Here is a 27,200-nt window from a genome sequence, read left to right as displayed (position 1 = left end):
ACAGGAGAACCTATTACTGCAGTCAGGAGTAGAAGGGAAGCCTTCCCTCTGCAGGAAGAAAGGTCTCAGTGAGTCCAGAAAGGCAGGAAGTGGGAGTGTAGCCAGGGCGAGATGGAAGAGCTGTCTGGGCCAGAGAAGAGATAGATGGAGCCAGGAGCCAGCTTTCTCTGCCGCCTCACCGTAGTATCCCTGGCCTCCTCTGGGCTCTCCTTCCCTGATCCCTCTGCCCCCTCCTCTCTTGTATGCCGTGTGCATGCACCCACCACTTGAAATGCTGAGCATGTCCAGCTGTTGTGTGTCTTGCCTGCACGCTTGAAGATCAGTCCACGAGGCTCGTTCGGCCACCTCTAAGAGTTTCTTCTCTTCCCTTTGGCAGATTGTGAAGGATGAGCCCCTTGCTGTGCCAGCCGGGAATCCACTCATGACGCCACAAAAGGGAAATACCCTTGACCACAGCCTGCACAAAGACCTCCTGGGTGCCATCTCCGGCATTGGTAATGTCCCTCGCTCTTACGGTCTCATCCTTTGTTACTCAAACTGTCTTTATTCTCACAAGTCGCTAATGATAAATCAGGACTCGGACTTTGGGCATTCCCCTGATCGTGGCGTTTCACCACCTAAGTCTCTCTGTAATCAGGATTCTTGTGGATCCTAACCGGGCTCTCACCAACATCACTACTGTCTTGCCTTTTGTTCAAAGCTTCTTCTGTTGATTGGCTTTTACATCTTTTAGAAGCAGGCTGTCTGCAGCTATGGGGGTGAGAGGAAGATTCAGCAGTAATGCTGGCAGCCTAGGTGAGGTGTGACTGTCTTATTCATATTTCCGAAGGAGGTAGTTCGTGGCTGGGATTTGATCCTAAAAATCAGTTTTCAGAAATCTTCAGTCCTGTACCTTTTTCCTCCTTCATATGTAAAACAGCCTCATGGGGAGGAAAACAGATGGCATAAATCAAGACTCCTTCAGCAGAGAAGTCTGTCTGTGAGAAAATGCACCTATTTATAGTCTGACTAATGAAGCTGCAGCTTGATACAGATACTGATGATGCGAGCGGTGATGTACATATGCATGCACACACAGATCTAACCAAAGGGTTTTCATAGGGGGTCCACAGCCTGGTTCTCCCTCTGGGTCCCCTCTGCTGACCACACCTGCATAAGTGAAGCATCCTGATGTGGCTAGTGGTTATGCCACCCGCTAGCACTACAGATTCATGGGGCGGGAAAAGACGGGCTCTCACCCACTGAACTCACAGGACTGGGTCATGCCTCCTGAGTCAGGGCTCTCACCTTCTCTCGTGTGAACGCGGCGATGCAATGGGAGTAGACTGTGACATCGGAAAGCCCGTGCCTGTGTCTGAGTCTGTCCTACACTGCCAATCCCAGTCCCGAAGCGCGTTTGTTTTTATGGATAATCTTTGTGATTATATCCCCCTTTCTATATATAACTGTATATATTATTATATTATATATAAAGATTTATGGATTAAAAGCTGATACGTATTAAATGCAGAGGGACATCCATGATAAATGTCCCACAAACATCGACTGTTGGGGACGTTTCGTGTTCCTGCCCTGCTCTGTACAGACGCTAAGCCGCGGTGTGAGCAGGGAAGTGACCTTTGGAGTGGTCCCAGCAGTAGCTTAGCTCGAGCAGGAATGGCTTTATATCTGGGCTCCCCCATGACTTGGTTACCCCCTCTTCTGGTCTTTTAGCTGCCGTGGTCTCTGTGGCCTTATCACTGAGCTTATCATCAGGGATGAGAAGCTAATGCAGTGTGCAGAGTGGAGAACGCGTGCTGCCGTTGTTCATGCTGGCTTAGCTGTACTGTGGTCTCCGTTCTTTATAATGCACTCTCGGGGCCAAGGAGACGATCTACACCCAGCAATGTGTCCGGAAGTCTCAATTCTCTGTCTTCTCTGTCCAGTACTGGACAGGACCACAAGGAATCCTTGCAGCCTTAGTGGAAGTGATCAAGCCACCATGAGGGGATTGGCTTGTCTGATTGTCTCTTCAGAATTCATGGTGTTCAATTCAGAATTCAGTGTTAGGGTTTGAGATTCCTTGGGAGGGGAGTAAGGAGCCTCGGGTCTCCTTATCACAGCCCCCATGCAGCAATGGACCTGACCTGCTGCGCGTGCAGGGTGCAGTTATGGAAGGGACTTGTGACAGATCTGGTCTCTTTCCTTCTTCATCGCATTCCCAGACGTACTAAATGCCAGCTGCAGGAGGAGTGATGTCAGCAAAGGGCGCGTAGCAGGGTCCTCTTGAAATGCAGTGTCTGCCCAGTGTCATTGTGGGTCCCCTTGCACTTCCTGAGACTTCCCTGAGGCAGCTCGGTGTACAGGTTGCACACTGTAGGTTTATGACATAGTTTACTTTTTGATCAAAATGTTTTGGTTGGATTTATCCTTTTATTCTTTTTGAATCCCATTCTGAAATTATGTATGCTACTTTAGTGTGAGCAAACCAAAGTAGCTCCCAGTAAGTGAAATCGCAGTAGAAGACTGTTCTGCTCTCAGCCTCCCCGCCCCCACCCCCCGCCCTCGTTCTCAAAGGTGATGTCATTGACAGACCCGAGAAGTGCTCCGTGGTTAAGAGGACTTGCGGGTCTTGCAGAGGACCTAGGTTCTGTTCCCAGCACCCACGTGTCTGCTCACAGCCATCTGTAACTCCAATCCCAGGACTTCTGGCTCCACAGGCACTTGACACTCACGGTACACATGCATCTATGCAGACAAACACGCACATAAAATTAATTTTTTTAAGAAGTTAAAATAATTAACTACAACTCTCAAGTCATGCCCTTGTAGAAGAATACTAGCCGCGAAAACGGTTCCTCTTGAAATCGAGTACTTCTCTTTATTTTGTGCCGTCTAACCGAAGTTGGGTCTCCCTTTCATGTCCCCTCAGCGTCTCCATACACAGCCTCCACCCCCAACATCAACAGTGTGAGGAACGCCGACTCAAGAGGTTCTCTCATCAGCACAGACTCCGGGAACAGCCTTCCGGAAAGGAACCCCGAAAAGAGCAATTCCCTGGATAAGGTGATCTTTCTCCCTTGACGTGGTGTTGCTTCTGTAATGGGTGTGACCAGGGTAATTCGCCTTGCATCCTGCTGTTTATCCCATATGACCTTTGGGGTTGTTGTTTTTGCACACCTTACTCAGCACGCAGTAGATGACGAGCTTTGGCTAAGGCCGTGGCTTAGACCTTGAATTCATTGTGTCCTGGTTGTTACTGTTTTAGTGTGCTGCTGGTAACCTGAAACCAGAGCTCTCTGCACGTCAGGCAAGCGCCCTGCTGCGGAGCTCTGCATCCCTGGAGGCCCTGAAACTGTGGTTCCTGTTTCCAGAGCCTCACACGCATCCAGGCAGTGTTTACAATGGAGCAGGCAGGAGCAAACGATTCTGGCATAATGTCTGGATTAATCTTACCGGTGCTGAGCCGTGGTTGAACCATTCTGGTTACACTGTACCCGTTCCTAACACACACTACCTTCATTCTACCAAACCTTCCTGTGCACATTACTCAGCCACAGCCTCCCTAGAACCTTGTAGGAGAAGATAAAGGTTAGATATTAACTGGGAACCTGGTAGGTTGGTGTTCTTAGGGCTCTGTGTCTCTAAGTGACTTCAAGTTATAAGAAAGTTTTCTGCCAATAAACAGGCGTTTGGGGATGTGCTTCTCGCTTCCATAACATCCTTCCTCAGCCTCAGCACCAGGTCTTCTGTGAACGGCATTGCCACAGTTTTCTTTAGACACATGTGTGTTGAGACGTGAGTGTGTCAGTCTGGGTCTGTCATGATGTGTTGAACTTTTTCCCTTGACTCCGACATGCCTTCGTGTGTAGAGGGACAAGCTGCTCCGGAGGCATTCCGCTTGTGTCGTACCCAGTGCGGGAGAGGATGAGAGCTGCCAGTCAGCCAGGAGACACCGGGTCACCATGGACTTTTCCCTCCTAACAGTTCCACCTGTGCCAGAGGAAACTTGGCATGCTACACCTGTCTTCTCCCTGCAAGAAGTACTGAGTTCCCTTGTCGGCTCCTGGCTCAGCTCAGGGTGCTTTTACCACTCGTGACAGCTGCATTTCTTCCTTAAATGAGAATGATTTACATCTTACTAGTTGAACCTGATATATATGTGTATATATATGACATATATATAAATTAATCACCAACACTTTTTTCTATGATTTTTTTCACTTGGCACTTGGCAAAAAAGAAAAAGTTCTTGATTTAAATTGGAAACACAACCTGAAGGGTTGTTTTTAGTCTTCTGTGTCTTTCACCACGATCTAAGAGTCTTACTAAGCTGTTTCATTGTGAACCCGATTCTGCTGCTTCCTAGTGGTAAAACTGCGCTCCTCCTCAGCCCCAAGCTTTCTGATGTTGCTGTATCAGTCAGCTGACTGAGGAGCGGCCTCACCACTTAGCGTGGTTGGTACTGCTGTGCCGTGTGTTCCTGTGTGTCCTTGTGTGTGTCTGTCACGTGTTTCTCCGTCCGCTCCCACAGCACACCCATGCTGTGCCCTGAATGACAGGCCTCAGTTGCCGGCTTCACGGCTGGTTTGTAGCCACTGCTCAGGCTCACCGCGCTGACCTGAGATGAGGGTTGTGTGGTGCCCGGGAGTCCTCCCTCCCAGAATGGATCCTCCTGTACATGCGGGGTTTTTTTGTTTTTTTTGTTTTTTTTTTGCATGAGATTTTACTTGGCATTTCAGAAGTTTTTTTCCCCTTGGCATAATGAAAACTGTTCCTCGGGTATGAAAGAAAGGTTTGTGCCTTCCTGCTTCTCCCTTCGTCAGAGCCGGAGGTGGCAGCAATGTGTGTTACACCTGTGTGAGACGTTTCTTTGTGAACTCTGCCTGCGGTAACCAGGTCTCTGCAGTCTGTGGTCTTCAGTTTTCTCTGAAGGGAGATGTGTGTGCACTGTGGAGTAGCAAGCTCACCTGCATTCCCTTTCAGCACCAGCCGAGCGGCACGCTGGGAAATCCCGTGGTTCGCTGTGACAAACTGGACCAGTCCGAGATCAAGAGCCTACTCATGTGTTTCCTGTATGTGCTGAAGAGCATGTCAGACGGTGGGTAGAGCAGAGCGTGTCTGTGTCCGACCGTGGGTAGAGCAGAGCGTGGGTAGAGCAGAGCGTGGGTAGAGCAGAGCGTGTCTGTGTCCGACGGTGGGTAGAGCAGAGCGTGTCTGTGTCTGACCGTGGGTAGAGCAGAGCGTGTCTGTGTCTGACCGTGGGTAGAGCAGAGCGTGTCTGTGTCTGACCGTGGGTAGAGCAGAGCGTGTCTGTGTCTGACCGTGGGTAGAGCAGAGCGTGTCTGTGTCTGACCGTGGGTAGAGCAGAGCGTGTCCGTGTCTGACCGTAGGTAGAGCAGAGCGTGTCTGTGTCCAACGGTGGGTAGAGCAGAGCGTGTCTGTGTCTGACCGTGGGTAGAGCCAGAGCGTGTCTGTGTCCGATGGTGGGTAGAGCAGAGCGTGTCTGTGTCTGACCGTGGGTAGAGCCAGAGCGTGTCTGTGTCTGACGGTGGGTAGAGCCAGAGCGTGTCTGTGTCTGACCGTGGGTAGAGAAGAGCGTGTCCGTGTCTGACCGTGGGTAGAGCAGAGCGTGTCTGTGTCCGACGGTGGGTAGAGCAGAGCGTGTCTGTGTCCGACGGTGGGTAGAGCAGAGCGTGTCTGTGTCTGACCGTGGGTAGAGCAGAGCGTGTCTGTGTCTGACGGTGGGTAGAGCAGAGCGTGTCTGTGTCTGACCGTGGGTAGAGCCAGAGCGTGTCTGTGTCCGATGGTGGGTAGAGCAGAGCGTGTCTGTGTCTGACCGTGGGTAGAGCCAGAGCGTGTCTGTGTCTGACGGTGGGTAGAGCCAGAGCGTGTCTGTGTCTGACCGTGGGTAGAGCAGAGCGTGTCCGTGTCTGACCGTGGGTAGAGCAGAGCGTGTCTGTGTCCGACGGTGGGTAGAGCAGAGCGTGTCTGTGTCTGACCGTGGGTAGAGCAGAGCGTGTCCGTGTCTGACCGTGGGTAGAGCAGAGCGTGTCTGTGTCCGACGGTGGGTAGAGCAGAGCGTGTCTGTGTCCGACGGTGGGTAGAGCAGAGCGTGTCTGTGTCTGACCGTGGGTAGAGCAGAGCGTGTCTGTGTCTGACGGTGGGTAGAGCAGAGCGTGTCCGTGTCTGACCGTGGGTAGAGCAGAGCGTGTCTGTGTCTGACGGTGGGTAGAGCAGAGCGTGTCTGTGTCTGACCGTGGGTAGAGCAGAGCGTGTCTGTGTCTGACCGTGGGTAGAGCAGAGCGTGTCCGTGTCTGACGGTGGGTAGAGCAGAGCGTGTCTGTGTCTGACCGTGGGTAGAGCAGAGCGTGTCTGTGTCTGACCGTGGGTAGAGCAGAGCGTGTCTGTGTCTGACCGTGGGTACAGCAGAGCGTGTCTGTGTCTGACCGTGGGTAGAGCAGAGCGTGTCCGTGTCTGACCGTGGGTAGAGCAGAGCGTGTCTGTGTCTGACCGTGGGTAGAGCAGAGCGTGTCTGTGTCTGACCGTGGGTAGAGCAGAGCGTGTCCGTGTCTGACCGTGGGTAGAGCAGAGCGTGTCTGTGTCCGACGGTGGGTAGAGCAGAGCGTGTCTGTGTCTGACGGTGGGTAGAGCCATAGCGTGTCTGTGTCTGACCGTGGGTAGAGCAGAGCGTGTCTGTGTCTGACCGTGGGTAGAGCAGAGCGTGTCTGTGTCCGACGGTGGGTAGAGCAGAGCGTGTCCGTGTCTGACCGTGGGTAGAGCAGAGCGTGTCTGTGTCCGACGGTGGGTAGAGCAGAGCGTGTCTGTGTCCGACGGTGGGTAGAGCAGAGCGTGTCTGTGTCTGACCGTGGGTAGAGCAGAGTGTGTCTGTGTCTGACCGTGGGTAGAGCCAAAACCCCACCCCCTTGTCCTCCGTGTCTCAGTAAATCATTTTAGGTGGCATTAGTTGAAAACCTAAGATATTTAAGAGAATCCCATCTTTGTTCTTTTTTTAAAAAATTGTATTAATTTGCTGAATGCTATAGAAATAGAAGCCTTGAAGTGGAAAAATTGGTTACTTTTATTCTAGAAAACAAATTCTAAAATGGAATTTTTTTAATATAGTGTTTCATATAGCCCAGGCTAGACCTTTGTGGCCAAAAGTGACTTTGAACTTCCGACCCTCCTGCCATCACCTCCAGAGCCCTGGGATGGGGCACAGGCTACCCTTACCTGGTTTCCAGTTCATGCCGTGATAAGGACAGAAACCAGGCCTTCTAGATAAATCCCGTTCTAGAAATCCTGGGTCATGGGTGGCACTAAAAAGCTCTAAGTCAGCCCTAGAAATCTGCCTGGTCTTGGGGTGTGTGTGTGTGTGTGTGTGTGTGTGTGTGTGTGTGTGTGGTAGAGGCAAGGGAGCAAACCACCCCAGAAGATGGTTTGCCAGAAGACAGAGGCAGTCGTACCACACTGCAGATCGCACACCCTTTCCTCTCCAATGTAACGAGTCCGTGTGCTCCGTGCTTCTCAAGCGCCCTCCTTGAGTAGCCTCAGTCCAGAGCCAGGACTAGCAGGGACATTGCTGGTGTGTGCTTGTGGTAGCCACAGATGCGCGCTGGGCCACTGTGAGGCTCCGCAGGGCTCACCTTTCCTGTGATGATCAGCTCCACTCAGCAGTTTGTCTACCTGCGTTCAGAACCCTCCAGGAGAAGCTTACACCCTTACTGTTGATCACATGAGTCAGACCTGGCCTAGAACATGGCCACCTGTAGTCTACGTTCAGCCATGATTCTCTAGGGAGTAAAATGGGAGATACACTTAGCTTTTTCCCTAAGCCTCAGATAGTATAACCTATAAATGAGAACTTGTCGTCCACATGGGTGACCTGCCCATGGAATTGGGACAGCACCTAGCACAGCCTGGCACAGCTCCATGCCACATAGCCCGTGTCTTCCCTTCCCATCCCTGCCGCTGGTGAGTGTAGAATACAGAACTACAGCCATCTCAACCTCCAAGGACTGAGCCGTTTTCCTGAGCTGAATGCACACATGTCAAATGTGCCCTGTAGAGAGGTTCCACACAGAGATTCAAATGTGTTTGCCACTGATTTTCATGTATCCATTTCAAGAATTTCTTCCGTAGGTGTAGCTGGTCACACATGGGAAGACCCATATGACAAGATGGTCAGCAAAGCATGCTTGTAATAGAACAAAAGACCAGCCGTGCCGTAATGTCCATCAATAGAGACTGGTTAGTCCCCTTACGGTCGCCCGTAGAGGATTCTCTGCAGCTTGGAAACATCCGGGTAGAGCCGATCTATATTGTTCCTTTAAAACTCAAAGGCAGGTGCTGGCGAGTTCAGTTTCCAGCACCTACACCCTGTAATTCCAGCTCCAGGGATGAGATGCCCTCCGGCCTCCAAAGGCACTGCCCTCGTGTGCACACACCCAACACAGACACACATAATGCACATAATTAAAAACAAATCTAAAATAACTTTAAAAGCAAAACAGCAGATGTTTTCATTGTCAATAAATCCTACGAAGGGGGGGAAGATCTCTATAGATGGAAATAGAGAGGCCGACTTTGGATTATTATGGCCTCTTAGATTCTTCCAATTTTCTAGTCTGTTAAGAGCACATTATGTACAAGTGGATGGGCTCATACTATGTAACACAGCACTAGGTGATGCATTATTGAAGTTCAGAAGTTTGAGTGGTGTTGGAACTGAGTAAGCCTGCTGTGTGTGTTATCCGGGAGGGCCCACTAGTGAGGTTTGCCTTTCGGTCCAATACAAAAGAGGCCGTGATGGAGACCCACACTCTGGAGTCTGTCCCCAGTGTCCTAAGTGATCATCTGTAATACATACTGTATATTGTGACTCTGACCAATCAATGCTTGTTTCAGATGCGCTGTTCACGTACTGGAACAAGGCTTCGACCGCCGAGCTGATGGACTTCTTTACCATATCTGAGTGAGTGGCTCTGTCCATACCTGTGGCCTCTTCATCTTTCCAGCCAGGGGTGGGGACACTGTGTCCTCGGGCATGACTTGGTTTCCCTCATCAGTCATCAACAGTGGCCACCCATATGATATGTAAATGATTGCTTGTGGCTCATGAGAAACCTCTGTTCTGAGGCCACTTTGATAAAACTATGTAAAACGTTTTCGCTGCTATGTGGCTGCTGTGTTTGGTTGGTTTTGTGGGTTTTTTTTTTTAAATCTTTTTGGGATATGTTTCTGATTTCCTTTAAGCTCTTTGTCTTTAGAAATACAGATCCATAGCACCTTATCTAAAACTGCCAAGGGCAGATAATTTTTCAAAATCAGAATTTGGGCTGTTTTTGAAATTTAACACTTATCGACCTATAATAGCACCTCAGACAGCACCCTCAATCAAACACACGCCATGGTCAAAGAAAGAGAATTGCTCAGCTCTGTTATTGGTTATTCGGTTCACAGTTGAATGCGTGATGACTTAGGCAGCTCTGTGTCTGTCTACTGCAAAAGCTACCTGAAGAAACTCACATGGAAATCTTGTTCTGAGCTTTGTGTGTATCAGAACTGTGAGGGGAAGCCTAGGGAGCTGACAGAAGTGGTTCCGTCCTGTGACTGACTCCCGTGGGGAGGCTGTCATGCCTTGAACCCAGAGAACTCATTATATTAGCTACCACTATTAAAGTGCATGGTTTTTAAATGTTCAGTTTTGTGGCTCTACTCAAAACAGAGAGTTTTGTACTTGGTGCCTGTCAGGGACCATTCCGTCTGCTTGAGCCCAAAGACAGAGCTCCTCGTTCAGACTCAGACAGGGAAGGAGTAACAGGGCCAATGGGAGTCTCCAAGACATTCTAAGGCGCAGTGCCTTGGAGCATGTCTGCCAGCCCTGAAGGGCAGAATGCACTCCATCCATGACAGCAGTTCTGATGGCAGCACGCGTGTGTGTGCCTTCCCTGATATGCTAATGCTTGTCTTTGGGTGGAGGATCTTATAGAACATTTCTCAAAGCCGAGAGTTAAGGGCTGGTACGTCATCAGTACCCTTTCTGTTATGGTGAATAGACTTAAGCAAAGCCGTGGACAGAACACAGTTCTAACCGCACTTTCTCTGTCGTCTGTCCGCAGGGTCTGCTTGCACCAGTTCCAGTACATGGGGAAGCGCTACATAGCCAGGTACTGTGGGGTGACCTGTGACATGGAGTGTCGTTCTCTGTGAGGCTGTGTGAGAATGGTCCCCTGTGGCGGCCAGCAGGTGGGATTCACACAAGCAGCCGTGAGCTCAGGTTGCTGCCATGGAACCAAGGAGCTGTCCATCTATGTCTGCGTTCCTGCCTTCCTTCTGTCTCCTTTGTCTCGTTCCCGTAGCGACAGTACACCACAGATAATCCTCCCTGGAGGATCCTGGATCCCAACTCACTTCTGTCTCCTTCTCTGTCTCCTCCCCATGCTCTCTCCTTCCCCGATGACTTTATGCCCTCTCTGGCTTTAAAATCTCCCTTGCTCCCAGCTAAGAAGCAGCTATGTTCTCACCTAACCATTTTTATTTTTTTTTCTCCATAATTAAGAGAATGTTTCTGAAAGCCTGTGTCAGATTTGTGTGGCTCTTCACTGGCCTTTTGCATGGATGGAGCTTTTCCTTTGTTCTGACAGTCAGGAAGTGCCCTGTGTTCTTGTCTCACACAACTCTGTTGGTACCATGTCTCCCCATGAACCTGTCCTGCCCACACTCTCTCCCATACTCAGGAGTACAGATGTGTGATCAGACAGCCCCCTGGGGGCGATTCCTCCCAGCACAGCTTGTCATTCCCAGGCCTTCCCCTGCCCTACCACCACCCCGTGTATCTGTCCTGTCCATCCATATGTCTTTCTGTGTCGGAGACAGGGCATTCCAGCACGGTCCTCTATTATATTTTAACGGTTTGGTTATAAGTAAAACTGCATTGTCTAGTTTTAATTGAATTTGTTTTCCTTGTGGTTTACAGCAGTGAAACAGAACAGGCGTTAGTAGGCACGGCATTTGAGTGCAGTCGACTCTTTCTGCCGCTGCTCTCCCTGCTGGGGACATCCGAGAACTTTTCGGGATTATGTTTTGTGTTAAGAAATGAAAGCTTGTGTCCTCTTTCAGAAAGAAACAAGTTTAGTGCGACCATTTCGCACTTTCCTCTTATTAGTGTTTTGTTTTAATTGAAAATGTGGTCATTTTAAAGTTCCCTGGTCTTAACCTCTGTTTTTTATCATCGCTGTGATTTTATGTTTGTTTTCGAATACAAAATGCAAGTATATACAGGGTGCATGGATGCCGGTAAACATAGCTTGACTTCCTCTCTCCCGCATTGCCCGGGGAAGATAGGCAAGCTAACCACCAAAAGGCTCTGTGCTTGGCAACTGCCACGCCTTCTTGGCGGTTTCTCCGAGTTTCATACAGCAAGGCATTAGGAGAATGTTCTGCTGAGTAGGATAAAGCCTCTGAGCTCCAACTGGTGACTGGGAAGCTGCTGGCTCCTCCCTGACAAAATATTTCAGAATAATTTCTAAAGTGGCTCTTTCTTTTTCCCTCCCCATTAGTGGATATAAATTTAACTTTTGGAGGAAAATTTGTCCCTGTGTAAGCCCCTGTATATATTTGCATAGAATATGGACTAATTAAGAGTGGATGGGCAGGGGAGGCAGGGGTAGAGACGTGTTCACTTTGTTCCTTGCACTGTGGGAAGACACACGCTGCTCTACACAAAGATTGTCATGGTCTCTGCTGCATGTGACCAGGGTCTTAAACCATGACATGAATGTCGTCAGTGTTTGCGTCCACGGTGGTGTGGCTGTGTGAACACTGTGCCTTCTGCTTGTCCCTGGGAAGGGATCCAGCAGCATGCTGTTGATGACAATCCCTGCATGTCCCTGTTGGTTGGCTCCGGGACGGGGGACAGGTGTCATAGTCTGGTTCCGTCTGCTCTGGTGATGGTACACACTAGGGAAGTGAGCTGTCTGATTGCTAACCCGGGCACTTGTCTGTTTTCTCTACTCGGCCGCTTCCCAAGTTTAACAAAGTGTGTGGCACTTCCTCCTGCTTGGGTAAGAATACCGGAGTTCAACTGACTCCTTTAACCCCTGCCGTCGCATGTGCCCTCTGCTTCTGTCGGTGCCTTGTTTAATCAGAGTAAAGTTGTGCTCATGCCACGTAGTTCGGAGAGGTTTGCAGTGCTCTCTCGTCAGATGCTGACTGTTACCTCCACCCCGGAGCAATGCTCTGTTTGAAAAGAAAGACTCAATGCCTTGGCTTGGCTTTGCTCCTTCAAAGTCTGGTGGCTTCACCGTGCACTGTGTCGGCGCTGCCGGCTGTCTGAGTCCCCGACTGCTTGGCTTCGTGTAGCCCGGCTGTCCCTGTGTCGTGTCCCAGCTTCACTAATGCTCCTGTCCTGCTTGTCGTAACACATCTAACGTTTGCTTCTATCCCATGTCACTCATGTTACAGGAACCAGGAGGGGTTGGGACCCGTAGGTCATGATCGAAAGTCTCAGACATTGCCTGTTTCCCGTAACAGAACAGGAATGATGCATGCCAGATTGCAGCAGCTGGGCAGCCTGGATAACTCTGTCACTTTTAACCACAGTAAGTCCCATGCCTTACCATCGTAACAGCCAGCCATCTCTGTGCCGTCGCAGAGGGGACAGCCCCGGCCACACCGTACCACATCACCGACTTGATTTTTCTTCCAGAGCAAAACGATTAGGAAGAAGAGTTCCCTTTCTTGGAGGAGTGTCCTGAGCAGTGGAGGGTGACAGAACGTGGAGCCCAATCAGCTACGGCGCCCATCTGAAAGCGCTTAGTCTCTTTGCCCTAACTCCAGACAGAATTCTGCAGGGACGATGGGCAGACACTGTCTTGTATTCTAAATTTAGCACATGCATTTCTTGTGTTAATTTTATCCCTATCCCTTCCTCCCGTCACATCTGGGTCCTGCTCCGTGCGTGTAATTGGTTGAGCGCCCACGTTCTGACATCCCGCCTGCAAATGAATTTTTAAAGCCCGTGAATCGATTTGCGAGGGTATGCAAAAGCATCCAGTAACAAAGTGACTTTTTCTGTGTTTTCAGTGTGAGAAAGATATCAAGTGTGCTTGGGATATCTGTAGACAATGGTAAGATGGAATCCGGTTGGGGTCTGCTCTCCAGGCCCTTCACTTGCAACCAAGACCTTTCCATCCGCCTCGCCTCCTAACTGCGGGCTTTCCTAACTTCACCGTAGCCATTCCGCTAGTATGTGGGACCGGCTTTTAGATTTACTTCTACCAGTTACCCAAACAGCTTCATGCCCTGTCTCTAGACATTTTGGTGTTTTAATCTACCTATGGGTTTCTCAAAGCAGAAAACCTAAAAGGTACCGGCCATGCAGCCCATGAAAAATTAATAAGACCATCTGTGGAGCCCTGCTTCTGTTTCTGTTTTCTCAAGAGCTCTTCCTTCTCCTCTCCGAGTCCTACAAAACCACGTTCTCCTTCCCGGCACTGTCTTTAATACATGGTTATTAATATCCTCCCATCGTCCCTAATCGCAATAATTCCATCTGCTGTGGTTGTCAGACCTCTCTCTTCATGCCGACTCTGCATAAAGACAATATTCCCACCACCTTGTATTGGAAACAGTCCCGAGAAGGGCAGCACAAAGTGAGGCTTCTCGGGTGTGGTGGTGGCACACACCTTTAATCTAAGCACTCAGGAGGCAGAGGCAGGGGGCTGACTCTCTGTGAGCGAGCTCAAGGCTAGCCTACTCTATATATCGAATTTGAAGCCAAGGTTACTTGGTGAGACCCTGTGTCAGAAACACCACACAAAATTTGGACTGGAGATATGGCTCAGTGTTTGAGAGCACTGACTGCTCTACCAGAGTACCTGGGTTCAATTCCCAGCACCCACATGGCAGCTCAAAACCATCAACTCCAGTCCCAGGGACTCCTGGCCAACATGTGGTATACAGACATACATACAGACAAAACATCCATACACATAAATACTTTTTAAAAGGAAAAAAAGCACACAAAACAAAGAAATCTATACAGTGGCTTTCCACACTTTCACCAACAAAGTCAAAGCTAAATCTCATCCTGCGGGTCCAGGCTTCTCTCAGAACACTGTCCCATCATCTGCCACCCGCTAAACTCAGTAAGGACGTCCAGTTCTGGTTCTGTGCTCTTACCCGTAGAGTAGGGTACATATTTATGAGATATTTGAGGCTATAATACTTGTGTTTTTAACCCTTTGTTGGGCTTGATGAACAATGAGTTAAAGCAAAGAATGCCAGGGGTTCTGTTACTTTTTACTTTTCATTTCCTGTTTTGTGGCAGAAACACAGTCCCCTATGCCACGCTGGGCTGTGGGAGCTCACTTTCCCCAGATTATCTAGGCCATAGTCCTTCACTATCTGCTGAAATAAATGCAGGAACACTGCAGGATTTTTCCCTAAGCGGACGAAGAAGGCCCCGTCTCTAGAGATATAGGTGTCAGATGAACATGGTGACAGCCCAGCCAGGAAACCGCCCCTTCCTGCAGATGGAGGCAGTGGTAGCAGCAGGGACCCAGAGGCAGGACAGACACAAGCTGGGCTGCTGCAAAACCAGCGTATCAGCGAGACTGGCTTCTCTCCCTGCAGCTCACGGAGAAGCTGGCACCCGGCCTTCCCTTCAGTTTCAGTGGCACGCTGTCCTCAGTCACCTGTCTCTGCTGCTCTGCCAGGAAGTAGTGTTCTGATTCCTTTGGCCTCCGCCTGTGTCTCCACAGTTCCTCTTCTTGAGTTGTTAAATCATCACATCTTCCAGGACTCAATCTTACTCTCGAGATTGAGTTCTGATTAGGTGGCGTTAGCCTTGCCTGCCACCACCTCTTTTAGCTCCTCATGGAACTTGGCCAAAAGCCTGCAAAGAGAATGAACGTCTACTGTGTTATGTGTATAATGTGTATATGTATATAATGTATACGTACGTGTACCTGCTCATCTCTACCTAGGTATTCTGGGGAAACTTGGGATCATGTATGTCCCTTTGCAAAAAAGAAAAAGCTTGCATTGCAGTAAATACAGCCCCTTCTGTTAATCCAGGCAATGTGATACAGAGCCTGGAAGTGGGCAGCCTGTCTTCCGGGGATATGCAAAGGCTAAAGCTGCTTCTCTTGGTGGCCATTGCTTCCCTTTTTGGCAGACATCCTCTTGGCCAGCAGGGGGCAGCAGAGGCCCATGATGGCCAGTCTTCTGTAGGCAGGGCTACACATGCTCTTCCCTAACTCCCCAGAGAGGAGGCTGTGGGAGAATCCACCATGAGTGCTGCCCGTGGAACACGCGCATTTCTGAAAACGGTGTATCTTCATAGGTCATCCGAGGGGCTAGTCCATCAGTAATGATGTTTATTGAACCGGAATTGGCTCAGGGTTACGAATGAGGTCCCCTGCTTGAGGTTAGTTGTCTTGATGTCCTCAGAGGGGGTGCGAGCTTGGGCCACATGTCCTTCAGGTGTCTTCACAGTTTGAGGCTGTGTACTTAGTGCCATTTTCAAACTCAGGTGGCCTTTATTCTGCAGTATCCCTCAAAGAAGAGAAAGTCAGTGCCACAGTTCGTGTGAGCTTGCACCTCATGGATTGTGGCCACAGATCGCTCTGAGCATGGTTGTTTTATGTGAGTCGGGGGAGCTAGCAAATTATATCATTTGCCATAGAACATTGTTCTTTATTCTGTATACACCCTTGCTCATCTGTGAGGGAAACCTAAGAAAGCAGTTAGGTGGGAGGGGTGAATAACTGGTGTTGATCACAGTTATGCTTTCTTACATAAACTACGTTGGCATCTCATAAAGCCACATGCAGGTAGTTCTCGGGTAAGATGGCAGGTTCCCATCTGAGGAGTCCTTTCAGCAAGAAAGGGGCTTTGTCAGTTCATGTTTTATACCCCAAACTTCCTGTCTTTCTGGGCGTGTAAGGTTATCCAGAAGGGACGAAAGTCACAATAAAAATACAGAGTTTGGTTCCATAGAGGAAAACCAGCCATGGAACCGAAGCGTAGCCTGGGAGACGGTGGGTCTGATCCATCTCTCACACTCCTCACCATCAGAAGGCAGAGGTGGCTGAGGGGCTCCTGCCGCAGTCATTCCAATGCAGGGTCTCGGGGAAGAGGCCAAGTTACAGATGGAGTCGGCAGGGTTAGTTGAGCGATCAGGCTAGGTGAACTTGTAAGCTACAGTAGGGTTAATTACATTTAAACCTAACAGGTGACGTGGAGGTGTGCTCCTTTTTGGCCCTTGAGTGTTCAAAATCCTTTGAGGTTTTAGAACAAGTCTTGGTGCTGGGGCAGTGTGTTGGTGAGGTGCTTGCTGTGTAAGCCGGAAGGCCTGAGTTGAGATTCCCAGCACCCACATAAAAGCTGGTGTGTGTCGGTCACCCCAGGCCTGGGTATACGGAGGCAGGCGAAGGGTGTGCTGGCCAGCAGTTCCAGCCAATACAGCAAGCTCCAGGTTCAGTAACAGGAGCTGCCTGGAGAAATAAGTTGGAGACGGGCGGGCGAGTAAGATTGCTCAGCCCCTGAAGGCTGCTAAACCTGTCCACTTGAGTTTAATCTCCAGGGCCCGTGTGGTGAAAAAAGAGAACTTCTGCGAATGGCCCTCTCCCCTCCAAATAGGCACACCCAAATAATAGTCAAGTAAAGAAATGTAGTTTGAAGATTTCTCTCATAATGTGGAAGGTAATAGAGGAAGACACACAACGTGTGTCTCTGCCTCCACTGTATGCTCACCCCACATGCTAACACACAATTTTAAAATAAAAACAAGTCTTATCACAGGCGTAATGGTGGTTTAAAATGTTTATAAATGTGAGCTATGAATGCTGAGGACTCCCAAACCAGCCTACAACATGCCACCCAAAGATGTCACCCCTGTGACAGAGGCCTGTTGCTCCTGCAGGCTGAGCAGGGGTGGAGAGAATCCAAGTTATGCACTGCCGCCCCCTAGTGGAAGTAGTCTTCACAACACTCTCACAACTGATCCTTGGACTAGGACATAGCCTAGTGAAGTTCTCCCTGATAGAACCCACATTAGAACAAAACCAGACAGGTGTGGTAGCGCTGGCACGCATGTAATTGGGCACAGGTGACTCCTTACTGATTAGCCGTCCTGGCATGCTTGGTGGGCTCTGGCCGGTGAGACACCCTGATAAACAAGACCTAAGATGGCGGTGTATGTAAGTGTGCGCCACGATGATCTCTCAGCCTTCAGTTTTGAAGTCTTGGTCTCTGAAGGTCCCAGTCTTGTGGAGTTACTAATTGTTTCATTTTCCTGTGTTCTCTAACATGACTGTTGACAGCATCTTCCTGAGACATTCTGTCTCGGCTTCTGTGACTGAGGACAGTCTGAGCTGCCACTTAGTGTCAGGGATCTTACAAGGTTGAGCGCTAGTTTAAGAATTCTACTGAATCGAGGCTGTGTGACAAGCCCCTGTTGAGAGGACAGATTTTTGTGTGACCCAGACAGGCTCATTCTCCAAAAATCTGACTTAATCCCTTTTCTTTGGGTTTTGTTTAATTTTTGTGACTTTTAATTAATTTTTTCATTAATGTACAGAATAAATGACATTTTCATATCTGTATATCTCTGCTCATATATGCACCCCCCCCAATACCCATCTCTACACCTGTCCAAGAGATAGGTAGATCAGAGCATCTTGTCATCGCTGTATTTCATGTATATGTAATTCTTTCACTTAAACATCCTGACACCTTGGTTCTGTATTTTTAAAATGACAAGACATGTTAAGTTCTGATTCTCTGTTTCCAGGCTTTGGGCCAGGAGTAGGTCAGTGCTACAGGAATTCCTCAGTAGGAGGCTGTCTCATTTATAATAGCTACCTGCATGCACTTAGCCTGAGTGTTTTATAGAAAGAAGGGCAATTCTATAAAGAGAAAGCTGTAACGTCACCAGAAACCACATTCTTTTCAAACTCTTAGCCCAGACCACAACTCCCTGGGAGTGAACAGCAGCTTCCTTAAAGGTCCCTGAGACCTATGGGAATGTTTTTAGCTGGCCTGATCGCAGTTGATGTTTTGGGTTTTGTCCCCTCTCCATGGTTTGTATCTCTGTCACAGCATTCATCAATCCTCCTTTCACTGTCTCTGTATCTTATCCCACCCCACCCCCCCAAAGCAATGCCTTGGTTTGTGTAAAGGCAGTATGGTGGTATTAATAACCCCCAAATAGCCATCTTTCTTTTCTCTAGACAACTGCTTGTTTAAAAATGGACAAAGAAGAATGGGAGAGAGGGCTCAGAGGTTAAAAACACTGGCTGCTCTTCCAGTTCTTCTGAGTTCCGTTCCCAGCAACCACATGGTGGCTCACACCATCTGTAGTGAGCTCCGATGCCCTCTTTGGGCGTACAGGCATACATGCAGGCAGAACACTGTATCCATAATAAATAAAGACATCCTTTTAAAATGGACAAACAAAAAAAAGGATAGTGTTGAATATATTACATATCCTCATGAGGAGGGAGCCAACCCTGACACGAGGACAGGTAGTTTCAGAACTACCTGTTGAAAAGCAGAGTTGAATGAATACAGTTGATAATGTTTTCATGGCCATCTCAAAGCACCTCCTGTGGCTTTAAAAGCTCCTCTCTAGCATTTGTGAAACTATAATTCTCACATTTCCTTCAGTCAGAACAAGGTCCTGCTATTCTCTCTTCCTACTATTTAACAATATCAGTCCTCTGATGCAGTGACCCAAATAGGAATTTGGAGTCCGAGTTCTGGGTGGAGGGTGGTTCCCATTAGTAATCTCAAGGAAACTCTATAGATTTTTCTGTACTATATTTTTCTCATCTCTGAACTAACATCTTCCTCTCTAGAGTATTAAACAAAAGACCAATTTGTAGGTGCTGCTTCCTCCACACTCCTTGGAGAAAGTCATTACATTGTGTCCTGTCGTGTTACCATCTTTCTGTATCAGCTAGACACCATGGTAACATCTTTACATCCTCTCCACGTGTTTCTGCTAATGCATTCCATGTCATAGTTTAATATCACAAATTGTATGTTAAACTGCATTTATATCATTACTGAGTTGATTTTGCAGCCACTGTTGAAGATTGCAGTTTATGTTTAAGTTGTGTATGATAAAGCTAAATTTACATGACAGGTCTTTCTGGTCCTTTCCATAGACATTTCTTTCCAATATATTGGCTTTTATGCTTTTATTAAAGCAAGTAGAAGATTATTTGCAGTACAGTCAACTCTTGATTATCGCTCATGATTCTAGCTAAACGCAGGCCTTGGTGTTACCGACTTAATGCTTTATGTTGCTCAGTTTGTCCTGGGCACATTTCTGTGAACCTCACAATACTAATGAATATATCCTCCCGACAGCCCTTAGAAGTGTGCATACTTTATCCCTGTTCTACAGATAGGGCTGCTGAAGTATAAAGTGGTCAGCCAACTTGCTGTAACACCAGATAGTAAATTATAGAGCTAGGTGGAGTAACTGGCCATCGGCCCCATCTCTTCTCACCATAGGGTGATTGGGACGTTGTCAGCACCCTGGCCATTGTAACAGCTCAGCCGTGCAGCTGGTGGACTGCAACTGGTCTTGATGGGTGTGCTGGTACCATCTTAGTACCTTATGACCTCAGTCTAGCCCTGTAGCTTACCCAGGCCTCTTCCCTTGTCTGCAAAGGGTACTTAACAGGGTGCTGAGTGACTAGATCATAGCATGGCATTCCCAGACTCAGCTGGCACCGAGCAAGCAAACCGTAAATGGCTGTTGCTGTCACTGGGCCTCCAGAGTTGGAAAAGATGCGTCATTGAACGGGAACACTATTAATGCCGACTCCTTACAAAGGCAGAGGAGGAGACGTGCCCTGAAAAGGGGATCGTCTGTAATAATCAAGAGTTGACTGTCGCTGCCGACCTCGCCAGCCCTGTGCCTGAACCCCCAGACAGTAACGCTGTGTTGATTCACGCAGGCTATGGCCACTCGGAGGCGGATGTCTTGCACCAGTCGCTTCTTGAAGCCAACATTGCTACAGAGGTTTGCCTCACCACTCTGGACACGCTCTCTCTGTTCACACTGGCTTTTAAGGTTTGTATTAAACACACCTTGCCCAAGGTCAGAGGTTTTATCTGGTAAATCCGTTCAGTTTACCAAGCTTAACCAACACGCGTGCCTGATGTGTTTTTACTTCAGTTAAGACTGCTGATCTCCAGGCTTCCTTAATGAAGCTTTCCCGTAGAGAGTGACTGCAGCTCCCTTTCTTACAGATAACAGAGCTTAACCGGCCTGTGTGCCGCATGCTTGGAAAAGCCAGAGGCGGTCCCTGGAGACAGCTGTCTTGGCTAGAAGAAAGTATTTATCCTGCGCCCTCCATATGATAAGTGTGGGAACCTAACGAGGCATTTCTGCTGTGAACATCTTGAAGCAAAGCCAAATGTCTTAAATTAGATATTTAAAGAGAGAGGCGAGTTAAACATAAACTCACCTTTTTCAAATTATCTATTACTAAATTAAATGACAAAATCATGTCATGAGAAAGAAATGAAAGAGTTTGGGTTTTAAACTTAGCGACTAATTAGCCACTGGTGCAGGTTCTTCAAGCCTCTCTCTGTTCAGGAGGACAAAACCACACTCAGTTTAAAAAAAATTCAGTTGGAATACGTGATGGTTTTAATTCTGGTGTTTTTATACATAAATACCACTGTATCGTGTTCTGTCTTGTTAGGAGCCTAACACTTCCAGTTAACAGTCCCTTCCATTCCTAGTGTGGGAAAAGACACTGAGTTAGCTCATATCTAACTGTTGGAACCATGTGTTTAATTACAAGGGTACTAGGGAATTCTAGCCAGAGTCAGGCTCTGTTTCGTCTTCTCCACTTATTTTGAAACAAAACCCTCCATGTGAAGAGGCAGGAGACTTCGAGGAAAGGCCTGTGCAGAGCAGGCGCACAGGCAGAAAGGCTACTTAAAGCCCAGGGGCACCATGGGTGTCTCTCCCTCTCCTTGCGGCTAACCCTGGCAATCACTCTGTGACTCGGGGTGGGGTTTCATGCCCACCTCCTTTCTCTGTTCTGGGGTTTCTGACCTTGGTTTGTCACAGTCGGAACACAAGATAGTTTTAGAGTTGCCGTCTCACAAACGAGACTGTTGGAGCTCAGTTTACCTGTGTGGTGCCTGACCAAAGACTATGCATGCTGTCCCTCCAAAATGTTTGATTATAGCTTAGCTGAATGCCCAGGAAGCCAGGCTGGGTAAGACATCACTTGGGGAAGACAGGATTCTGTATCATTACCCGCCCATCAGTTCACAGACACCTATAATGGCACTCCCACGTTAGAATGAAGATATCACATCCAGAGTCAGTTGTGATGGTGATACATGCTTACAAATAAGTCTGCAGAAACACACTCAGGACTAAGCGTGTAAACCACACTGCGGTTTTCTAGAAACCTGCCTGAGTGGTCAGTGTTCTGGTGGACCTGCTTGGCCTACAGGAGCATTCTGTGCCTTCCTTGGGGCACTTGTAGCAGAACTGGTTTATCCCTTGGCTCGGAAGACACAGTCTTTGAGGCTGTCCATTGTATGACATGTCTTCGAGATGTTAGATGTGTCTCTCAAACAATGACGTCAATGCATGTCTTTCAGAACCAGCTCTTGGCTGACCATGGACATAATCCTCTCATGAAGAAAGTGTTTGACGTCTACCTGTGTTTTCTTCAAAAGCACCAGTCAGAAATGGCTTTAAAAAATGTCTTTACTGCCTTAAGGTCCTTGATTTACAAGGTAAGCCACTTGTAGGCCGCGGTTGTACTGACGGTGACAGGTTTCCCGCTGTCAGTCTGGAGCACTGACCTCGCTGGCCTGCCCGCCCTGTGTTTTGTTCTAGTTCCCCTCCACCTTCTACGAGGGGCGAGCGGACATGTGTGCCTCGCTGTGCTACGAGGTGCTCAAGTGCTGTAACTCCAAGCTCGGCTCCATCCGGACCGACGCGTCCCAGCTGCTCTACTTTCTGATGAGGAACAACTTCGACTACACAGGGAAGAAGTCCTTTGTCCGGACACACTTACAGGTGTGTGCTTTAGCTCGCCGGGGCACAGGAGCCTGGTGGGATCCCGTCTCGTTGAGGCTCATGTGTCCTGACACCTCCTCGTGACGGCTGTAAAAGGCCAAGTGGAGAGTTGAGAAGTCACATTCACTGGATGTGTTTGTTTCAACCTCCATACTGTGAGACCCTGGCCTGGGGTGTCTTCCATCTGTAGCTTGATAGCTAAGTATTGAATCAATATTGAACTGATAGTCTGTTGGCACAAGGTGCTTAATATTAAATGTCTTCAAAACACAAAACCCCCAAAGTAGACTTTCCTGTCTTCTGTTCATGAGTGCCTCTCCTGTGTGTCCAGTTAAAACATGCAAAATTCTCTGCTCTTAAAACCAGCTAAGATAATAGCAAGAACTCTGTGTTTTCATAGATACGTATTTTTTACGGACATGTGACGGGAGAGCCTTTTCAATCTGCATTTGTTCCTTTGTTAACATGGTAGTTTTTGTCCATAGACTAATGCACTAGAATTAATGCCTGCATCCGTGAACAGAACAGCGATCCTCTCCTGGTCTTCCTGGAGTGCGTGTTCAGGGAGTCCTCAGACAAACCCAAGGCCCTTACAGTGTACTGGGCCCGTGTTCCCATAGAGGAACTTGAGATCCAGAAAGGACCAGAATCCTGATTAGGGATTCTGGGGAGCAGGGGTGGCTTCTCAGAGGACCTGAGGATGAGGAAGGGTTATATGTTGAAGGGGCCTGAGTAGGTATTTCCCGAGTTATAAGGTCCACTGTGGGAATCACCCATCCGGGGAACTAGAGAAGCCCCTTCATATTTAGAACACAGGTGAGAAGAATTTACAGAAGTATGCGTCCAGATCTTTGCATGTTTGGAGAACCCACCTGAACTTCAGTATTAAGAGCAGATCTCGGGGGTCCACACTGAGCATTGTCTACTCTAGGGTGGAGAAGATGGCCCTCTAGACGAGACAAGGGCTGGTGAGACAGAAAGGAAGAGGGGGTTCAGTCAGCATTCTCCACGGCACTGCTTGCAGTGTTTGATCCTATAGCGCAAATAATAAAAACCCAGAGACGGATATTGGGGTTCAGTCGGAAGATCAGGAAAGTAAAGCAGCCAAGCCACTAGAGAGCTCTTACCTCTATGAAATCTTCAGACCGAAAGTGAAGCCAGTTCCTGTCTCATCCTGCCTTAGATTTCTCTCCAGTGCTGGGATTAAAGGCATGCACCACCTCCTGGCCTCTATGGCTGACTAGTGTGGCTGCTGGGGTTAAAGGCATGCACCGCCTCCTGGCCTCTATGGCTGACTAGTGTGGCTGCTGGGGTTAAAGGTATGCACCACCTCCTGGCCTCTATGGCTGACTAGTGTGGCTGCTGGGGTTAAAGGCATGCACCGCCTCCTGGCCTCTATGGCTGACTAGTGTGGCTGCTGGGGTTAAAGGCATGCACCGCCTCCTGGCCTGTATGCTGACCAGTGTGGCTGCTAGTGTGGCTGCTGGGATTAAAGGCATGCACCACCTCCTGGCCTGTATGCTGACTAGTGTGGCTGCTGGGATTAAAGGCATGCACCACCTCCTGGCCTGTATGCTGACTAGTGTGGCTGCTGGGATTAAAGGCATGCACCACCTCCTAGCCTGTATGCTGACTAGTGTGGCTGTTCTGCATTCTGATCTTCAGGCAAGCTTTATTTATTAAAATACAAATGAAATACAGATCTCAAACGCCTAAGTTAAGGCCTTGCTATCTATAGACTCCAAAAAGGTCAGATTGCTCTTCGCATATTTAACGCCTGCATGTTCTGTTTAAAAAAAAAAGTGCAAAGAACCTTCCATGTAAGCTCCAAACAAGCACTTGAGGGGAGAATAGGGTCCCCCCCCCTTACTACAGAGTGCAGTGGGTAAGTAGCAGTCCGAGTTGTGTGGATACCTCCACCTCTTGTTCTTCCAATTCACCTTTAACACTTCATGAGCAAAATACATTAGGAAGACAATCATAAATGATTTTTGAAAGTGATTTAAAAAAGAGAGGGATCTCAGCCCCTGCTCCCCGCACTGGTGTGGGCAGCCCCTGCTCCCCGCACTGGTGTGGTCCCCACCCCACGCATCCCACCTTCACACCGACTCCGTGCACGTCCTAATTGACCGTCGTCTGAAGGCAGATTGATGTGCCCGTTTTTCTGTCCCTAAGGTCATCATTTCTGTCAGCCAGTTGATTGCAGACGTGGTTGGCATTGGAGGGACCAGATTCCAGCAGTCCTTGTCCATTATCAACAACTGTGCCAACAGCGACCGGCTCATCAAGGTGAGTAGCTCCCCTTTCCCCTCCTCCCAGGATGTGTGCGAGCATCAGGGAGAAGGCGGATTAAAGTCGCGAGTCCTTTCTTCTCCCCCCCCCCTTCGTCTAGCACACCAGCTTCGCCTCTGATGTAAAAGATTTGACCAAGAGGATCCGCACGGTCCTGATGGCCACAGCGCAGATGAAGGAACATGAGAATGACCCCGAGATGCTGGTGGACCTCCAGTACAGCCTGGCCAAGTCCTACGCCAGTACCCCCGAGCTCAGAAAGACGTGGCTGGACAGCATGGCGAGGATCCATGTGAAAAATGGGGACCTCTCCGAGGTAGGGGGCCTGCCCGCCTGAGTTTCTGAGAAACAGCTATACTCGTTTCATTCTCTGAAGGTACTTTTGAGAAAAAGTATACCGTTAATCAAAGGAATCCCGTGAGAACACATGGTTCCTTAAACACGTACTTCTGGGTTTGGGGCGGCGCACAGTTGTCTGGGCATTTTGATGGCTGGAAACAGATGACAAGCGGACACCTGCATATTTATGTAGTTGCTTGCTACTTTGAAGTACATTTTCCTGCGCCGAAACCTCCGTGGCTGGATCCCATGGTAGGATGCTGCTGTTACGGTCGTCCTAGGGCAGCCCGCTCTCCTGTTGTGGATGTGTAGCAGGTATTGAAACATTCCCGTCTGTTCACAGCAGACACAGTTCTGTGTGTAAACAGCATGGCTGGGAATAGGCGTGAGGGAGAAACTTCAGATCCAAGGCCACACGTTTCCTGGCTCTGGGTCATTGTACCGTCTTCTTTAACCCACTGTGACTTGATGGTGTCCTATGTAACATGAAAAATTCAAGGGAACCAGGTTCTGTGTTCCCGTGGACCCACCATTCAGGATTTGTGGCTGGACGCGTCTTCCAGTGTCACCACAGCGAGGGTGTGCACTGTGACCGTGATGTCTCTGTGGCTGATTTTGTGATTAGGGTTCTGAGTCTGCAAGCTTGGTCACTGTTCATCACAGTATGCTGCCACATACGCGGTCCCTTCCTCTTCACCATAAATGCAGCCTCGACTATGTCATAAAAAGAAAGTCACGATAATGATTTTTCTGTAACTCTCAGAATTTAAGACTTTTTACAGGATTTCTGTGGCCCAGGTTTCTCATAAGCAGGAAGAGCCCTTTCCAGGTTCAGCTGTAGTCTGTGTTCACTCAGACCTCTGCCGCAAACTAGCACAAGCAGACACTTTCCCCTGACGGTGGGGGAAACTCGAGGTCCCAGGTCTAGGTGTTGGGAGTGCTTGCTTTCTGAGCATCCCGGGGAGAACGTGACCCCCACCTCTTTCCTGGATGCTCATGTTGCCAGCACTCCCCGGTGTCCGTTGCCTTGTGGGCAAATCTCTCCAGTCTGCCTCCACTGTCACACGGAATCCTCCACTATGGGTCAGTGATACTGAATTCAGGGCCCTCTCTCACACACACACGAAGAGAGAGAAAAACAAATGTTTAGAAATAAAATTGAAAGGAAAATTTTTTTAGCCCCTGAAATGTGGGTCTGGGAAGAAAACCTTTTCTTTAAATACTTTGTTTTGTGTTGAGACAAGTGGTCTAATTCTCAAAATGCTGATTTTGTCTTTTATGGTAAAATACAGTAATGTAAATTTCCCTGACTTTTCAACTCCTAAGTGTCAGTTCCTGTGTGAGCCGCTCCGCTTCTTTCCACAAAGCTGTTACTAATAGGTCTATTCTGAAGACACAGGTTCTAGCTGACGATTCTGAGCCCCTGTGTTTGTCTCCTGTGACAGGCGGCCATGTGCTACGTCCACGTAACAGCCTTGGTGGCAGAGTATCTCACGCGGAAAGGTAAGGAGTGGGGCCGTGCGGGCAAATCTGGAGGTGAGGAATTGCACGCACACGGGCTTGCTGGTTGCTTCATTCCCAGTTACAGCATTTGATTGCCTCCGTGGGCACAGCAAGATAGTGCCGGTGTAAAGAAGAGAGCGTGACCTGCTGTCCTAGCCTCACGCTGTTCAAGAAGCAGCTAATGAGCTTGGCATCTGGCCGTTCCTGACCAACTAATGCAGAGCCGACGTGACTTTATTTTCCCTTAAGATAATTCTCACCAGAACTGTTACCAATCAAGTGACAGTTCTAACGGGAATTTGTTGGACAGATTTTCTGGAATGCAGCCCTGTTGACTTTAGCGTGGGAAAAGGTCAGGGTACAAGTTATGCTCTGTATTTGTGTGTTACGCGCTTGTTCCCATGAGTTCATTCATGATTCCTCCTGGTTAAACACCAGTTACTTGGGGCGTCCCTCAAGGATGGCATCTTGTTCTGGAATACTGGGGTTCTGGGAAAGCCGGTAGTCTGCACATACGATACTGAGGACTATGGGTTCCTGGTCCAGGCTAGCAAGGAGCGGTTCTGCAGGTTCTACGAAGTGAGAGGCGTGATCAAGGGGCAGATGCCAAGGGCTTGAAACGTCTCAGAGTCAGGATGAGAGAGGAAATAAAGGGGCCGTGCTCATATAGTATTCCCTGCTGAGACATTTTACCGGGTGATGCATTTCCTCGTGTTTAGAAGCTGACCTAGCGCTCCAGCGGGAACCGTCTGTCTTCCTGTACAGCCATAACACGTGCCAGAGGAAGAGCTGGGGAGGTGAGCCTGAGGGTCACTCAGCTCCCACGGGTCCCCATCCGCTCTGTTCACCTGCCGTTCCAGGGCTCTGGTGGTTTCTGTCAATTCTGCACTCTCCTATCACCGGGCTCTCCGCGTCCCTCGCAGCCATTGCTCTGTGCCACAAGTGTTTGGTCAGCACGTCTGCTCTTCCATCGGCCTAAACACTAGTGGTCGATTTTTTTCGTCTTAATTTT

The 27,200-nt window shown here is 48.8% G+C and overlaps 1 protein-coding gene across 34 annotated transcripts in view; it reads left to right on the top strand.

The window, feature by feature from the left end:
* Positions 1–27,200, top strand: part of Dock9 (dedicator of cytokinesis 9) — a 252,259-nt gene that overhangs the window by 191,808 nt on the left and 33,251 nt on the right. For 10 of the 34 annotated variants that reach the window (XM_075949297.1, XM_075949294.1, XM_075949291.1 and 7 more), the window contains 13 exons: positions 377–494; positions 2,912–3,045; positions 4,966–5,080; positions 8,887–8,953; positions 10,101–10,148; positions 12,445–12,581; positions 19,959–20,074; positions 21,631–21,768; positions 21,872–22,054; positions 24,230–24,343; positions 24,447–24,662; positions 26,131–26,188; positions 26,908–26,985. In XM_075949297.1, the coding sequence (XP_075805412.1) occupies positions 377–494; positions 2,912–3,045; positions 4,966–5,080; positions 8,887–8,953; positions 10,101–10,148; positions 12,445–12,581; positions 19,959–20,074; positions 21,631–21,768; positions 21,872–22,054; positions 24,230–24,343; positions 24,447–24,662; positions 26,131–26,188; positions 26,908–26,985 (1,522 nt within the window). Of the gene's footprint in view, positions 1–376; positions 495–2,911; positions 3,046–4,965; positions 5,081–8,886; positions 8,954–10,100; positions 10,149–12,444; positions 12,582–13,065; positions 13,110–19,958; positions 20,075–21,630; positions 21,769–21,871; positions 22,055–24,229; positions 24,344–24,446; positions 24,663–26,130; positions 26,189–26,907; positions 26,986–27,200 lie in introns of all 34 variants that reach the window. The other 24 variants (XM_075949313.1, XM_075949300.1, XM_075949304.1 and 21 more) reach the window with 5 other exon arrangements.

The sequence above is a fragment of the Microtus pennsylvanicus genome, chromosome 15 (genome assembly GCF_037038515.1).
Source record: "Microtus pennsylvanicus isolate mMicPen1 chromosome 15, mMicPen1.hap1, whole genome shotgun sequence".
Classification (NCBI taxonomy): Eukaryota; Metazoa; Chordata; class Mammalia; order Rodentia; family Cricetidae; genus Microtus; species Microtus pennsylvanicus.
The sequence above is the reverse complement of the archived record's forward strand: the minus strand, read 5'-3'. Positions and strand labels throughout refer to the sequence as shown.